The sequence below is a fragment of the Diprion similis genome, chromosome 6 (genome assembly GCF_021155765.1).
Source record: "Diprion similis isolate iyDipSimi1 chromosome 6, iyDipSimi1.1, whole genome shotgun sequence".
In the NCBI taxonomy this organism is placed as follows: Eukaryota; Metazoa; Arthropoda; class Insecta; order Hymenoptera; family Diprionidae; genus Diprion; species Diprion similis.
This window is the reverse complement of record NC_060110.1, coordinates 20,107,046-20,124,500: the sequence shown is the minus strand read 5'-3', so window position 1 is coordinate 20,124,500 and position 17,455 is coordinate 20,107,046. Positions and strand designations below refer to the sequence as shown.

The 17,455-nt window shown below is 39.0% G+C and overlaps 1 protein-coding gene across 8 annotated transcripts in view; it reads right to left on the bottom strand.

The window, feature by feature from the left end:
• Positions 1-6,111, bottom strand: part of LOC124407745 (KH domain-containing, RNA-binding, signal transduction-associated protein 2-like) — a 64,514-nt gene extending 58,403 nt beyond the window's left edge. For 7 of the 8 annotated variants that reach the window (XR_006929351.1, XR_006929352.1, XM_046884213.1 and 4 more), the window contains exon 1: positions 5,762-6,111. Coding sequence is in view for 6 of the 8 variants with exons in the window: in XM_046884213.1 (XP_046740169.1) it covers positions 5,762-5,966 (205 nt within the window). In the remaining 2 variants the exon portion in view is untranslated. The remainder of the gene's footprint in view (positions 1-5,761) is intronic. The other variant, XM_046884208.1, reaches the window with a different exon arrangement.
• Positions 6,112-17,455: the final 11,344 nt, after the last annotated feature.

The window sequence follows — 17,455 nt, the reverse complement described above, 5'->3', positions numbered from 1 at the left end:
ATCTCTACTCTCCTCCAAGGGCTGTAGAATTTTTTCATATTTTTACGTTGAGAATTGTGACGCAAGAATTAAGCTTTTCGAAAAACACTACTTTTTAAGGTTTTCTTAAATAATAACTGAACACCTGTGGAACAAAACTGATTGAAACCGAGTGAAAACCACTTGTTTTAAGAAGCTTTATTATGAGTTCAAGTTTCAAGCAAATCAAAAAAAAGTTTAGAGTTTCACTAACGTGTCTCCGTTAAGATATCGCTCAAGTACCCTTTGTAACCCTTTGCTATTTGATCACGAAGTAAAGGGACGAATAATCTTCTCGTTGAACCTGACGAATGGAGGAAGGTTTCGTTCGCACGGTTCATTGCAGGATCACATCTTCGTCTTTGTCTTCATGTTCGTTTGTCGCGCCCAAAGGAGAAGGTAGTCGCGAGTCGCTGATCATCCGTGTTTCCGAATCAAGAAACCCTTTTCCAGAGCCCCCTTGGGGGGGATTCTTAGTCGCTTTAGCCCGTCTACTTACAATGTATAGTCTTCGACTCCAGATTAACGAGTCTCTTTCGCCCTTCTTCGCGCCTGGCTGACTTTACAGAATTATCTACACGAATCCTACTCCAAAGAACGTTAAAAGAAAGAGAGGGAGAGAGAAAAAACAAAGAAAAACTAAACCCGGCTCGATACCCGAACCAAATATCAGTCATACTAACATTTGTTTTTAGGTTGTTTTTCTATCTAAAGGGAAACCTAATGCTGCACACAATGTGAGAATATTCGATATGAAAAAAGATCTTTTAAGTAGCCACTTTATCCCTGCAGCCTTTATAAAAAAAAATGTATATATATATATAAATATACAAATTTTCCCTGTACTTGTTCTGCAAACACATTTCTAGAGTACACACAGCACGAGGACCTTCATGTTTCATGTGTAACTAATAATTGTTTGGTTAATTATTCGCAGGGTCATCTCCAAGAAACTTAGATTACGTCCGTGGTATTTGCAAGTAAACCGCAGGGGTTCATCCCCCTCCTCTCCCTGCCATATTGATAATAAGACCTGGGCTTATATAAGCTTACGTGCAAAAGCTTCGGGTATCGAGGACTCCTCGGTTGTGGGTGGTGAAATTCCCAGTTTCAATGTGACACTTACACACGTTGCGTTAACTTATATATGTATATATATTATATATACATATATATATATATAATATTGTTATCATGTCGACGCAGCCGTCCGATTCGACGTGTTGATTATATACGACGAAAGCGCGGTGAATCGTGTTTAAATCATTCATGATTCAAATACTGACGGATGATCGCAAGGACGACGCGAAAAATCAAAATTAGCTAGCCTTGATCTTGATAATCTGTGAGATCAAAACCCGCGCATTAATCGGTACCTAAGGTAAAACTAAAATTGCCAAATTGAAATATGTACCCTGATCGATAGATACTCGTTTTATTACTACCAATAATTTCACGTTCACCAACTACACCAAAATTCAAATAATCCAATTCACTCTCCACTGATGATTTGTGTGATAAAATAATTACGACTTTGTTTAACAGTCAAGATTTATATCACAATAATTTCCTCTCCCATCACTGTAAAATCATCAAAATATATATATAAAGGAGTGTAAAATTTTCAACCTACCGTAACATCATTCGTTAAATCGATCGATATCTACGTAGATAAATCTCAACGTGAAAAAAATTTCAAAAATGCATAATTAATAATACATCCAGTAACTGTTCCAGGTTTTTATTACCTACACTAATTAATACTAAAACGTAAGTCTATGGACAAGAATTGAGATGAAACGTATTCGCGACACAATATCGCCAATTTTGCAAATAAAAATATAAAGTAACTGGTGTACGTGTCCGTCTGTATAAAATAATTAAAAGTGAAAGAAAGTGTAAAAAATGAAAGTGACGAAAGGATAATAATTAAAAGAATATTTAAGAAAGAAAAAAAAAATTAAAATAAACAGATAAACAAACCATTTACTTAGAGTGGATCTTATCCAGCGTTAGGCGTAACAAAGTCAGGTAAATTTCTCTACAGCGGCTATTCCAGCAGAATTATTACAGGTGGATATAGGGCAGTATTTCGAGGCATCAAATTAGCAATTGTTTTCCTTCATTAGTGCAGCAGAGTAATTCTCGTAACAATTTTCCGAGAGGATCCTCCGTAACGGGGCTGCGCCGCGTCGCCGGATTATAATGAAACTCTTCAACAGGTACAGATGATGACTGTTTTGGCTGTGTACGGCGGTAATAAAAAGCAATATAGAAATTTATGAGACGACTAGATCGTGCGAGCAGCTAGATTAGAGCGAAAAAGATAAAACGAAAGAAAACCACAAATACGCAATCAATGATTCATTTTTGGAAAAAAATCATCATTTTGCAACTTTCGGATTACTTGAAAATTGGTAAAACTGTTAGTACAGCATCACCAAAGTTAAATTTCTTAAATTCAGTGTCTTCAGATGTTCTAAAGGTGCACAAAATAGTAACTTTTATTTCAACGTTTCGGTATATTAACGTTTACTAACTTCAGCCTTGTAAAATTACGAAATCATAAAGAATCCTCTTTCGCAAGAATATCATATTTTTCCGCTACATGTCGTTTCATTTTTCTTCATATTTTTCATTCTATTATTATTATTATTATTATTATTTTCTTTTCGCACAGTTTAATCCGTATAAGTATATAAGAGAAAGGTGAAAACAAATACGTGTCACCCACATCTCATCTCTCAGTTTTGTAATTTCAGAAGAACACAACCGTCGCCGTTCACTTGTTGTCGTTGGGAAAATGTGTCTATAATATATGTATATATGTATATGTGTATGTTATGTAAAAGGTAAACACATACGTTCTACACGTCTATTGTCTATTGTATATATGTATATCCATATACGATAAAAGGAGCAAGAAGAGAGTTTATTCATTCTTCTGCTGCTTGCTTTTGCAAACGAAGGTAACACCAGAAGAAGACACGACGCGACGGCATTTATAAACAGTGTCGCCCACGTTCCTCTACCTCGTCGTCGTCGTTCGTGCAGTATAAGCCCTTTTAAATACGTAGAATCCAGCGTTATAATTCGGACGTACAAGCACAATTCACACACGTACGTTAGGTACGTGTTGTATGTATGTATAGTATACTCGTACGTCTAACGTATATGTATACTCATATCTAGGCGTAAGGCTTTGCCCTGACTTGCTTGCTTCGTATAATATATTTAAAAAGCAGCACGTGCACAGCGGCTCTTGAATTCTCGCGTGCTTCTTCACTTTGCGCAATGGGCGTGAAGTCAGAGAATTATATAGGTACTCCATAGCAGCGGAGGTGGAAGAAAATACACGAAAATTGAAAATTCATAGAGAAAAATTTACCCGCCACGGTTCGTCGTAATATTACACGTGCGATTACCAAATTTTTGTCAAATACGACGTTGTTTCAACAATACAAGTAATGTAAATAGAAAATTATTCACACGGTTAAAAATTTAACACCAATTTCGGTGAATGAATTTTTTTTACATATTTGTTTTTTTTTTCTATATATTATTTATTACGCGATGCCTACACATTTTTTTTTAGGATTCAATAAAACGGTGAGAAAATTTTATGTATACTAACCTGTGTACATAATATATGTACATATATATACGAAGTATATTATTATAAAAAGTATAAAAGTCGCGGCATTTCGATGGACCCATTTTGAAATTGAAACTTTTTTTTTTTTATTCATTTTTTTTACGGGCTGTATTAATTTGCCTAAATTTTCTTTGCTGTAAACGATGGTAAAACAGAGAGCGAGAGAGTGAGAGAAAAAATTTTTTAATCACACGAAGAAGTTGAGCCTCTCCTCCTCCTCCTCCTCCTCCTCTACCTCCTCGTCGTCGTTTGCGTGTCTCGGCGAAGCAAACTCATGACTAAAACATTGGCCCTATACATAATACATATGTTTTATACATATATATGTATATAATACACGTAGGGTGTAGAATTTAAGCCCAATTCAATGGAAAAAAAACCGTGGCACAAAAAAAAAAAAAAAGTATTAGTAAAACGATAAAGATGGAAGGAAAAAAAGTCGCGTACTTTTTACTATAATGCAAAATTATTTTCAAGGCGTGAAAATGCTCAAAATTGAATTGCGGTCGTGTCCTGATGCTTTATAGGGGTTTGGATTGAATCGAATCGCACGATGGTGCTGGGTGAAAATATTTTACGCGATAGAAAACAAGTAATTGTCATGCACCAAACCGCTTCTTACTCTCTCGTCAATCGCTCTTCTATACAAGGGCAATGATATAATTTTCAATTAAGCATGGGAATCTATTGCACACGGGGAGAATAACACGTAACTTTAATTGGCGCGTTTAGTGGTTATGTAAATGCATATTACCGTGTAGTATTATGAGCAAAAGTCAAAATTGAAGATATACACGTGACGACAAAGTGAATGAATAACATTATATAATTTCTTGCAATTCAATGGTATTGCAGAGAAATATTAATTTTTGCATTTCTTTGGCGAAAGTAAACTGTAACTCTTTTTGCAAGTCAAGATGGAAAATATGCAATTGAATTCACACACAAGTTTCAAAGTTCATAAATGCATAGTAGAATATATTATGTATGTAAAATCGACAATAATCATCTCGATAATTAATTAATTTACCCTCTGAATCGATAAACTATTTTATGGAGTCGGTGGTAAGTATAATAAAAATAGACAAACAGTCTATTATAACATATATGACATACCTAGGAATAAAATATTTGGATATTTTATACTGCGCCTGCAGCACCTGTTTTTATTATAGAATTTGGAATGTCAATTAACTTCTTTTTGCAGTAAAGAGAAACAAATCTCTCGCAGGCCCTACGCAAAATACGTACAAATTTCTCAAGAGACAAATAATAATAATGTCAAAATAGAAATCTGCTATATGAATTTGGTTTACGGATGACAGCGCAACTAAACGGAGTCGGTCGATCAATTACTTCGCCACGAAGGCTTAAAATCATTAAAGTTAACGTAACTCGAAGTACTTCCAGTTAACTCCGTTATTATTTCGTCGAGAGTCGAGTACGGTATGAAGAAATTGAGTAACCAGACAACAACAAACTAAACCGTACAATTTTGAAAACTCAATTGCAAACCCCTGCAGTGATTATTCTTTTTTTTCTATCCTAGAAAAAAAACAGACGAAATAAATTGTGCATAAACGTTTCATGAAGTTAACGTCGTGCCTAACTTCAAACCGATACCAAACGTACTTCGTTGCTGAAATCAGCTGACGATGAGAAAGCGGAGAGCAAAGAATTTCTGGCATCGATCTACATCGCGGGATAAAAATGCGAATAATAATTAAAAGGACGGATCCCTCCAATGATAAGTCAGAATTCCCTCCTTACCCTCGACGAAGGTTTTAAACCAACATTGTAAAAAGCGAGCGAGATAATCCAAGGCGAATGAATGAATGAATGAATGAATGAATGAATGAACAAACGAACAAATGAACGCGCGAATCCTCGCAGTGACGCGAAGAAATAAAAGAAAGGGATTTGTGTACTACACACGTCCATATGTACACACATATCCACACACATTGGGCTAACAAGATGGCGTCGGGAGCAGCGGTCGTATTAACCGTGAGAAAAACATAAGTTCGATAAAGCCCGGCAGGTGAAAGGTGCGAGGGTTTATAATCACGATAGAGGATGAAGACTGACCTTGATCGATGAGGCGATGGGCGTTGGGCCACTTGGACCCATCGAGCTCCAACTTCTCCTGCAGGAGTTCCCTGACGTATTCCCCAGCCTTGTCGGCCTGGTGATCCTTCTCCTCGCGCTCCTTCTCGAGCGGTATCCTCGGCTTGCTCTCGCTGCTGTCCTCCCGCTGATACTTATATTCACCATTGCTCGATCTGTCGGCCATTATTACAGATATTTTACTTATTTTGTCGGCTTTTAGGGACAGTTTAAACACGATAATACGGCGATATTGCCAGGGACGCACGGCACGGTGATTCGGGCGACGAACTGTGTGGACGGCACAATGGCGGACACGCCGAACGCGGATGCGCAGACGCACGGATCGAGCTTCGTCACGCCGACGATAGAGGCGCCACCGTCGACGCACGCCGATGCCGACGGCGACGGCTGCCCCCTCCCCCCCCCCCCCCCCCCCCCCCCCCCCTCGCCGACCCCGTCGTCGTCGTCAAACGCCCATCGTCTCCCCCCCCCTAGGCAAATACGCTCGACACCCGCTGCGCTGCCGCCTTCGATGTTTCACGTACGCGTGTAATGACGAGTTGCTGATGGCACTGGTGAAGAAAATTTTGAAACCTTTTGTTATTCGTTGTACAGTAGTTATATTTATTACACTGTTCTCCAGAATTAAAAAAATAAAACTTCTTTTTTCTTATTATTGTTATGTAAGATTATTATATAGGTTTCATGCTCGCGAATATGCAAAAGTTAGATTTGATGTATATATGTAATATAAGCCGTTTTGTATTGTGCACTATTAAAAAACTTAGTACTAAGGTGCGATTTGTTTATTATTGTTTGCTTAGATGCGGAAGGAAATTGATAAAATTGAGAAACAATAGAAAAAAATGAAGTGAAACGAAATGAAAATAATAGTGCTGGAAATCGTACATGCATGCAATATTATTATATACGTTAGTTTAGAGATTTAGTTTTAAGAATCAGTTTCATTTTATAGGGTCAGTATAAATTGGTACTATAGTTGGACAAAATTCGTGTTAATTCAAGAATAAAAATTATTTTCAGTTGTTTCGTTACGCGGATAAAAATACTTTTTAGTTTGTCTGTACAAAAGAGTTTGGTTGCGATTGCAAAATCAGATCTACAGAATAGAATCATTATATGAATTTTGCAAAGTCATTTTTCACAATTATAGGTAATAGGAGATATTATCGTTATAAAGTCATTCTTGCTACTTGAATATAATGCAAAACCAACATCGGCAAAGGACATTCCGACGCATGGTTTAAAATGATAGAACCGTATTTATTCAGCGATTTATCCTACATTCAGGATGACTCAACGTTTGACATAATCATATCATTTGATTACGGCATCCAGTCAATGACTTGCTTGATTTTGAAAATCAGTTCGCAAGTATACGATTACATCGGAGTTAAGCACATCAGTGTCCGTGGAGAAGTGGACTGATCGCGTCGATGAAAAAGACAACAACTATGCCGACAGGCATAAGTTAAAAAGCTCTCAATTACCTTGCGTTGCCAGCGAACTGATAAATACACTCAGGATACTCGTGCCTCAGAGCTTTTGAGTATAAGTTGGCAACTGCGCGTAGGTGGACTCACCTACACATGTAACTACAACCTCGTCGAAGTGTCGCCGGGTTCTTGATAATTTGACGGCTTGGATATCGAGCGACTTTCAACAAGCTTGCAGGACCGCCTCGGAGAAACCCTTCTTTGGTCCTGTGACCCTTCATATCAATGTCCTTGACGCAGCGAGTGGAAGGAATCACGCAAGCTCGATCAAAAACTCAAAGTAATTTTGACTTATGTGCTTTACAAAAGCACGAAGTGGCGTATTTGAGACTAAATACTTCACCGATGCGTCTATTCGTTTATTATCACAACCGAGAATACTCGGAAAAACTTCTTGTCTCAAAAGCTCCATTGATTTTCCGACGATTATCTGATCCAGATGAAAATGCTTTGTCAGACGCTTCTGCACTTCCAACTTCCCGCGGAACCTTCGATTTGCCCTTTTTATTCGGCACTTCTCTCGGCGATTATTTCAGGATAATATTCCTCATTTTTGTGCCGAGTTAATGGATGAGAAGGTGATCTGCGTGTGTTGAGGAACATTTGTGGAGGTATACAAATTCCTGGCCTCTTTTCAATGATCACTCAGGCGCGAAATTCAACGGACCCTTAGAATTTAAGTATCTTATCCACACTTACCCGGAAAATCCACTTCCCGAGCCGAATCTCCTTAGCCATTGAAATACTGCATTTAAGTTTCAATGTATGCTACTGTTCATTAATTTATTGGACTTCCGTCTAACTTGTTTTCTGTCATGAAAAAATGTCACGTATTGTGTCTCTGGTTTGTCGACAAGAAGAAGTAGAGTGAGGATAGTTTAAGCTTCCAATCTTATTGTTAGCTTCTAAATTCAGGATTCGTCATGGTACACCTTGGCCTGTGCAGTGACGTGTAGTCTCCCTTCAGGCGTAGCTCATCTGGCTAATTACTTCGGCGAATGAGTGTCTGCTACATTGATATACAGTATATTCTATCTGCAGGGCTGTAACGAACGCCGCACAGATCCAGGAAATATACTACATGGAAATGACGAGTTTGGATTACATTGAAAGGTATCGTCGTAATTTGACTCGAAATTACAGATCAACGCAAAATTATTTTTCATTAAAGCAGGATGGATTTTCTACGAAACACCAGACAGAAATAACACTGAAGCCTAATTATTATTTAATATCGTGCGAAAGTTGGATGAAAAAATTTCACCGGTATCTACTCAACGTCAATGATATTTTGAATTCACAATTAAAAAAATTGGTCAGCCAACGAAACTTTTCTCAAGAATCGTAAGCAAGGTCTCATCGATTCAAATAATTCCATAGTGAATAATCGCATATTGAATATCGTTGTATTTTTATTTTAATTTTTTCATTCTGTAACAAACCAAACGTAGGGCGGGGGAGAAAAAACGTACTAATTCAGGCAATCCAATGACGGTCGTGATAAAACAATGATTCAAACGTTGCGGGTCAATTGGATATAAAACAGAAATCATGACTGCGATATCGCAACATACGTGTGGAATACATTGTACAAACTACGCGTGAAAAAGCGAGTGGCCTATTATTGAAAAACATTGTACAATCCTCCCTCGCGTCCAATTACTCTCGTCGGTTAATTGGTAGTGTTTAATTTTTCCCGTTTCCCAGTGTAACGGTTCACAGCTGCAGAATCAACCCTCGACGAATCCACGGGTCACGAGCTTAATTAAATATACCCTAATCATTAACCTTCGGTATTGGGTACTTGGGAAAGATTTTTACTGCATCAACACCTGCAGCTGCATTAAACGTCAAAGCACACATGGCAAAGTTTGAGTGTCTGCACCGGTAACAGCAGCAGCAGCAGCAGATCTTGGAGGTGTAAAATCTTGCTCAAGTTTGAATCTGCAATTGAACCGAGTAAAGGGAAAATGATTCGGCAAACTGGAATCATGGAAGCGTCAGCTTGCGGTCCTACGCCTTTCATTCCTCAGAGAGAAATTTCCGGTAAAATAACCGTCGCTCTACTTTACACTACCAGCTACATACCGCCTTTTCTACAAAGTAGCTAGTTATAAATTGGACCGGATGCCGCAGTAAATCCGATTCTTGGGCATCCCATTTTCACTTTTAAATTAAATCCATATCCCCCGCCGCGTCTCGAACAAATCTTACCGAGATTTCTTACCACATGCGGTATTCCCGAGGACATTCCAGAGTCGCGCAAAGGCCTCTTCTTCTTCCTCTACTTCGTCCTCCACGTCTCTTATTCCTTATCTTTCTCTTCCTCTGGGGTGTCAAATTCTCTGAGTTATTATACCTGCACGTTTTGGTGGACCAAATTTCTTTCTGTCTTCCAATAATCTCTCTTTTATTTTTTTTTCTTTCAATTCAATTTTTTGTCTTCGACTTATTCAAAGAAGATTGCACGGGTTCTACTGGAATTGCACTGGATGGAGGGTGACGTTTGCAGATCCTTTATCAGGATTCGCATTGGGATTAAGTCGGGTAAACTTTTCCATACGTACATACAAGTCGAAACTGTATCGTGCTGCGCATGCATATATAGTATACAATGTATATATATATATATATAGATGTTCTTGAGAAAATTCGTGCAGCAATCTCGCCTTCATGGGGGACATCGAGCCGCACATACACAAGTCCGTGTAAAGGATATACCTCATACCTTATACCTCTTCTCCCGGATAAAATAGAGGATTAGGAGTAAACGCTGGAAGCAGCTGCGGACTAGAGCCTCCGGGGTTATTTCTTCCGGGGAAATATATCCATCTCTTCACTGCCGTAGCGGCATACGGATGTTGAAAAATGAGTGGATATGAGATATTTCTGCACGTCGCAGCATCCGTGGCTCCCCCGCCCCCGCCGCGTCGTATACCCTGCATCAAAAATGCTTCAATCACCAATAACGCTCGTCGTAATAGAAAATATAAGGGCTGCTGAAATATAACGCGCGACTCCTTTTTCTCTCCTCCCTACTTTTGACGACCCACGCAACAACACTTCAACACGATTGCAGTAAACGACGATAAAACACACCTGACCTCTCATTGCGGATGGATCGGTATAGTATTACGTATAATGTATATTATCTATGTATATTAATCTTTTAAGGGGCAGACGGACTCGTACGTCCCACCTGTTTGGTCTCAGTTTTCTTCATATTTGTATTATATTTTCGCACTTTTTGTATGAAAATAAACACTTTTTAGACTTTTGGGTGCCTAAGTCATTGAAATTTCATGCAAAATTGCGATTATTTATTTATTCGTACGTTTGTTATGAACAATTAACGTGATAAAACTCTTCTTTTTTTTTTTTGGTTTTATTAAATCAATTTTTGTAATGTCAGCTGTTGAGGCTCTGAAATGTTTTTTACGTATTCTCCATACACAGTTTTATATTATATATTTTTTTAAGAATTTTTGTTATGCTTGTCTTTTCAAAAAAAGTATTTTGAGAGCATTATCAATTTCGTGATTCTGACAGAAGAATCGTAATCAGTGAACCAGCAAACCTACAAATTATCTATAATTTTCTGAATTTGGTTAGTAGAAAAATGTGCCACTAAAAGGGTTAAGCGGGTCGGTCACCTTAGCTTTCGCCTTTGCTTTTCAAGCGGACTTTAAATGGCTGATGATCACAGAAGAAGGTACCTATGTTTAAAATAATCATCGACTATTTATACGGCTGAAGGATGCTGGATTTGTTTATTTTTTATTTATTTTTCTTTATTATGAACCTTTGGAATTTGCAATATGGCCAATAATTGCACGATGACTGCACTTGTTTACTCGGAACTAAATTCTCAACGATTACTTACTTACATGCTCGTTATAAATTAAAAACCTGTTGGAATTCGATAAAATTATAGAAAACGTACCAAATTCATTGAATTTTAGTCCACACCTTTAATTCGTAACTCACAGAGTCTAGTTCGAAAATAAATAATTATAATTCCTGTGAACACTATGCCATTCAAAGTTGAAGTTTATAATAACTTTAATTAAGCTTCTTTGTTACATCACTTGCGTTTCTAATTCAGTGCAGAATTCAACTAATTGAGCGTTTCTTCTAATTTTACTGTTTGATTCTACAAAAAATAAAAATAAAAATAATATAAAAAATAACAGAAATAGAAAATAAAGACAATAATCTAATAGAATGATTGTTATTTTATTTTATATTTTATATTGTTGTTGGGTCGCTTCTCCCGATTCGAATCCTTTGCTTTATCCAACTTCGAAGACTTAGGCATCACGTGTAGGAGTAAAATACAGGGTATTCCGCAGTCATGCGAAGCGAAATGGGACGCGGGGTCTGACGTGTATCATCCAGGGTGGCGGGGGCCTGCCGGCGCCGCCTATGAAAGCTCAGAACATGGAATTACCCTGCGGGGTAAGGATTGCTAGCCTCGGTCTTCTCGCTGTTTTCCCCGCGATTCGCGGCCGTGAACAAACTGCAAAACCGCAAACGCGCCGAGCCCTGGAATTCCGAAGCCTTTCAGCGTTTCCTGAATTATGAAGAAATCGCAAATCCGACCAGACAAAATGGCGTGTAAACTCAAAAACTGAGTACTTGTGCCACAGAATGCGAGCTTCTCGCTCGTGTTAGCTAATTAGTCGATCTCGCTGCAGGAATGAATAGATATAAGCAATATGCATCGCCCATTAACTTAAACAACGCGAATATCGCACAAATTGTAGACGACTTAAATTAATTACAACAATTATTCCAGCTAGCTGCTTCCCCGAGAAGCTTTCCGAGCATTCCGAAGCTCTTTGTCGCGTTTACAGCGGTGATAAAACCGGCGTTTCTCTTACGAAGTAACAACCTCGCCAGCATCTATCATTGCAATATTGCAGTAATTTTATGTGCCCAAATAATTTTCCCTAAGCTTCTGCAGATTTAAATTGTCAGTCGCGTAAAAGGTGTAAAAAACCTTTAAGTACACGTCGATTTATTGAGGTCAGTTTGTTTTTATTTGTTTGTTATTTGTTTATTTATTGTCCAACCATCTTTTCACGTCAAGTGTGTGTTCGACCACTTTTAAAAACATTTTTAAAAAAGTCGATATTAAAGGGCGGGATTATTTTAGCTTGAAGCTTTGCCTTGCTGTTCATATAGTTAAATTAATAATCAGTAGAGAAGCACATTTTTGTATTGAATATTTTTGCATCGCCGATATTTGTTCATACTCGTTTCATTAATATATTATACCTACGTTATAATCATAACACGAGTAATATGAACGGATTCACCGATGCAGGAGAGAATAAATAATTCTATAGCGAATTGTTTCTGCTTCGTGATCAGTTCGGTCTTCATTTTTATCGCATTACCCTGATTGCGAGTGGGATTCTGCAGAGAACGACGAGGTGGCTGCAGGAGGATCGAGCATCACGTTGTTGAATTAAAAGACGTTCCATCCTGCCAGAACTCGACTAGTTTTCGCCGTTTTCATTCCTCCGAAAACGGCTGAGAGAAAAAAAATGACAAAGAGTGATCACCAGACGTGGAATCACTCATATCTCATAGCTGACAGGATATTTTCGCGAATAAAACCATTCCTAGAGCGTTCGTACAAATGTCGAGGTTCGACGTCGTACTTTCACGCGATATAAGTTAGGATTTCGATAGAGCCGAGGATTGCAAGGACAAAGTGCGGGGAATGAAATTCGGGGATTTTTGGCCCGGAAAAAATTAACCTCGCGGTTGAGTTAAGAGCGTTTATTCAGTCTAACGGAGAATTTGTGTCACGTCTCACCTTCTTCAGGGATCTGCGTACATGCCTGGCTTATACGTATACAATATATAACAGCTACCTCGACCAACGTCGAGAGGAAAGTACTGGGAAAAAATTTTCCTCCTCGCTGGCGAGAGGAAGATATAAAATTAAAAGGACGCCGCGTCAAGAGCTCGTTTTACATCAGGGAAATTAATCCGTGGGAGCGTAAAAATGTCAAGCTTCCGGTTCTAGCGGGTATACAAAAAATTACATCAACCTCCGAATATTATTTTATCATTGATCGTTGATGTCTATAAATTTTTCCTCATTTGAAAAACTCATTCTTAGATGATCCAGCAAAGTATTCGACGATGCTTGATGTCCCTAAATAATGCTCGAAAATCTTTGAAGAAGAAAGAAATTAATTTAATCTGACGACTCCAGCAGATATGTGATTATTTTTCAAAATACTCAACTTTTCAGACCAAATGTGCGATTATCAACTGTATACTGATGAAACTTCTCGTTTTTTTCAGTTAATTTATTTACAATGATCGCGATAGAAAAATAATAATAAAATATCAACGCTCTATAAGTTCTTCAGAAAAGAAACTTTCACTACCTACAGTACAAGCAGAGTAAAGTTACGGGTCAAGGGGTTAAATCTTGAATTGAGTGAAAAGAACGACAGTTTTGACATTTGTCAAAGCCGTAATACATTCAGGGCTCGCAATCACAGGGATGATGAGAAACGTGCGACCCACTAACCTGGGCAGGTGTTCATAGGAACTCGTATCCGGTCTTATTGCGCGGGAAAGATTAACACGGAAATGGAAAACCGGGCAGCCGCCCCTAAAAGTTTGATCGCATTGACCGCTGCGAGCTTTCGGCAAAAGCGCAGGGTTACTAGACAAGGGGTGGTGCAATATTAACAGCATAATTTATACGCGGTGACAAAGAAATTTACGGAATGCAGATGCACCCTGCAAAGGTCCTCGCACCCATCGCCCAGGACAGTGGAACCCGACACTCGATCCAACCACAGGTACATCGATTTTTTGGAATGGGGAGAGAAGGTGATCCGTTCATTAATCCGCCTGGATTTCTCTGACAAATATTTAAACCCAATCGGCAAGAGTAGCGGAGGTGAATTTTTCCCTTTACGGCATGTTTTGAAGCAAACCTGCAGACTCGATACTCGACTCGACTCGACTCGAACCCGTTTCCGTTTTATGGGTCCCAACGAACGCCAGCATCCACCTTCTTCCTTCATCATTCTCTCGTATCAGACATATATAAGTATACATTGCCACGTTGCGTTCATACATACATACTAGGGTGGCCGTTATAAAAAAATTTCATGCTCCAACTTGAAAAATCTTGAGTTCACCTTGGAAAAAAAAATCCTCAACGTTCCGATGCTTTATGTCACTATTAAAGGGTGCCGGCAGATTTTCAAAATACTTTTTTCTTATTTTTTTTTTAGTTTCTTATTGGTTTTCCTTATAAAATAAGATTTCATTTTTTCTCGGACCCCGACTTTTTTGAATTTTATAACGATTGAAAGAAAACAAAAAAAGAATCAAACGGCAAACGAATCAATCCGGAATAAAAAATACTTTTTATTCAAACATTGTCAATTTTTCATGATGGAACAAACAACATGACGTATAAAAAAACATAGCCGAAAAATTATTGAATAAAATTTTTTGGGGAAAACTGGAATAAAAATTCAACAAATCACAATATTAAAAAAAATGAATCGAATAAGAACGAAAATCAAAAGAATAAAAAAATTTAACAAAGTTATTTTAAAAATCTGCAAAACATTGAAACTTTCAGGATCTTTTTTGTTCAAAGTGAACTCAAGATCTTACAAGTTGGAGCGTGAATTTTTTTAAAGACCACCCTAATACATTAGGTATATACATACAAATGTATGTGTGTGTGTATATCGGACTCCGTCAGACTCCCTCGGACTGTTTACAAGGACTAAAGGACCCTTGGCGCTTTAGGACACGGTCCGCCGGAATTGTTCCCACTTTTGCAGAAGGTCTGCAGGCCTCGATATGTCCACCCTCCACCCCCATCGATGCGCGGATTTCGTTTTTCAATCTGTTCAAACCACATTCTCGAAAATTTATCTCGTTGAAACTGGGAATTTGGGACCTTCGATCGGAAACATTTCCTGGAGTTGTCCATTAATCGATTATTATTAAAGTGACAATCAAGATTTTTAAACTTAATTAGAGGATCCGAAGCGACGTAGACTAGAAGTCCATGCACTACGTTTCGATAATTTTTCTATAATTCGATCGGGGTGTAAGTAGAGAAAAAATTATCAATCAATGTACTGTTTGAGAAATTAGAACCGTCAGGTATAGTCGAACATGCTGTTTGATCAAGTTCCCCCATTTTCATGTGTGAAAAATCCTCGTTCACCAGGTCCTGAAAAATTATAAGTGATTACATCCTAAAGAGAACTCGCTAGACTCGTGAAGTTCATCACTGCTTTTCATCATTATACGCCAGAAAATTACGCAGCAAAATCCAAAAATCTCTTTTGAAAAATTCAACTTTTCAATGCGTAATTAAAGCGAATAAATGCTCGTCGCCTCGCCTATGAGAACAACTTTCTCAATTCTCCTGCCTGATGCGCTCGTCCTCTTTAGCATTTAGTTTATACTTTGCGAAGATTCTCTCTCGTCTGTACGTCCACGTTGTTCATAAGCCGCGTTGTCGGTACACGTACAAACTTGGACTATGACTATCAATCTGAGAAAACTGACAACTCGGTGCACCTGGATGAAGGAACTGTCAAGGAATTTAGCGTCGTTTGATAATATTTACGAGATGCACGAGGGCTCGGCTGTGTTCAATATTTCATCGATCCTCGCCATCCGGACAAGCAACAAGGCGGCTGGTGGGTTGTCCTTCTAAATGTTGTAGTCACTCGCAACCTGCTGCACATTCTCGCATCCTGAAGCATAGCCACGTTTGCGGTATGAAAAATTGAGCATCCCTCGTATGCAGCCGAACTCAGTTGCGGCCGGAAAGGAACTCCGATGCAATTCACTGCGGTGGATGGTTCACGGGATGTGGTAAGTCCTCGAACGAGCTATGCTCTTCCTGGATACTCGAGATCCAGAGATGCGGAATGCCGTTGAAACGGGGGCGAAATCCCCCAAGAAATCATGCAGGCTGACGAACCGTTCAATGAATGCCAGCCATTCGGTCAGTCGTGTGCAGATGGTATTTGACGTAGCGAAAGTCATCCAGTCATCCTCAGAAGCGCTTGTTGTATCCCGGTGTCCGGAGATGATCGTGAGCAACTCGAAAGTGCTCTTCGACTTTTTTCGACGAGTTCTTCAATCACTTGATACGATGCGCCATTTTTTATTCATGCATTCTACATTTTTTAGTAGAAACACCGCGCATCATGGATTCGCGTCACGTTTGGTTTTATGATTCATAAACCGGAAGTAGGTATAAGGATTACTAACGCTTACAGAGCTGCGGGTGAAGGTACCTCACTCTTATTGTTAGTCCCGAGTAGAACGTCGAGCTGGTTTTTAGCGTCAAAGACGACTGAAGCTCGTCGATACGCGAGGTAAAATAAAGGAGAAAACTGTTCGACATATGTCGGTTGGTGCAGAGTGATTTGGCTGTAGACGAGAATTCACCCCATTGATTTTCTCCTGCAGCCATAGAGAACTGTTCAACTAGGAGCCTCACAATCAGTCCGATAGCCATGGTATAGCTGAATATATGGAGGTCAATGGGCGATCAATGCGTGATCCAGAAGCCGGATTTAACCGGGATGGCTTCAAGAGCGGAAGCGGACGGAGGCCGTGATTTTTGCGAGTTTCCTGTGTAGCTCTGTGGCTGTATTATTCAGCGTGTATCATCGAGAGTCAAAGGACGATACTGTTTGATCCGTGCTACCAGAGCTGCCAAGGGATAATCCTACACACGCATCGGCCAGCTTTTGGGTCTTCGGTATCCAGTGATAATGCCACAAGCCCGTCAATGCGCTTATGACCTTGCTTGTAGGAATCGCTAGAGTTAACTAGATCTAGACTGAGAAAGTTGGTAATAGTTGACTGATAGTTTGAAAAAAAAAAAAAAAAAGGTACCGAGATATTTATCGGTCCGTCACGAGTTTATCCAACTCCCGGAAACAGCTCAACTCAATTTACTTTCACCTCGGAATTCATGAAGATTGAGGTAGAAGGGGGGGGGGGGGGGGAGGGGAGGGGAGAAAATCAGATCGACGACGAGAGTAATGGGAGCGGCGGAAAAAAGGCAACAAACGAGGGATGGAGAGGGTGGAAAAATAACAATAGCTCGCATTTTCTCTCTATTCAT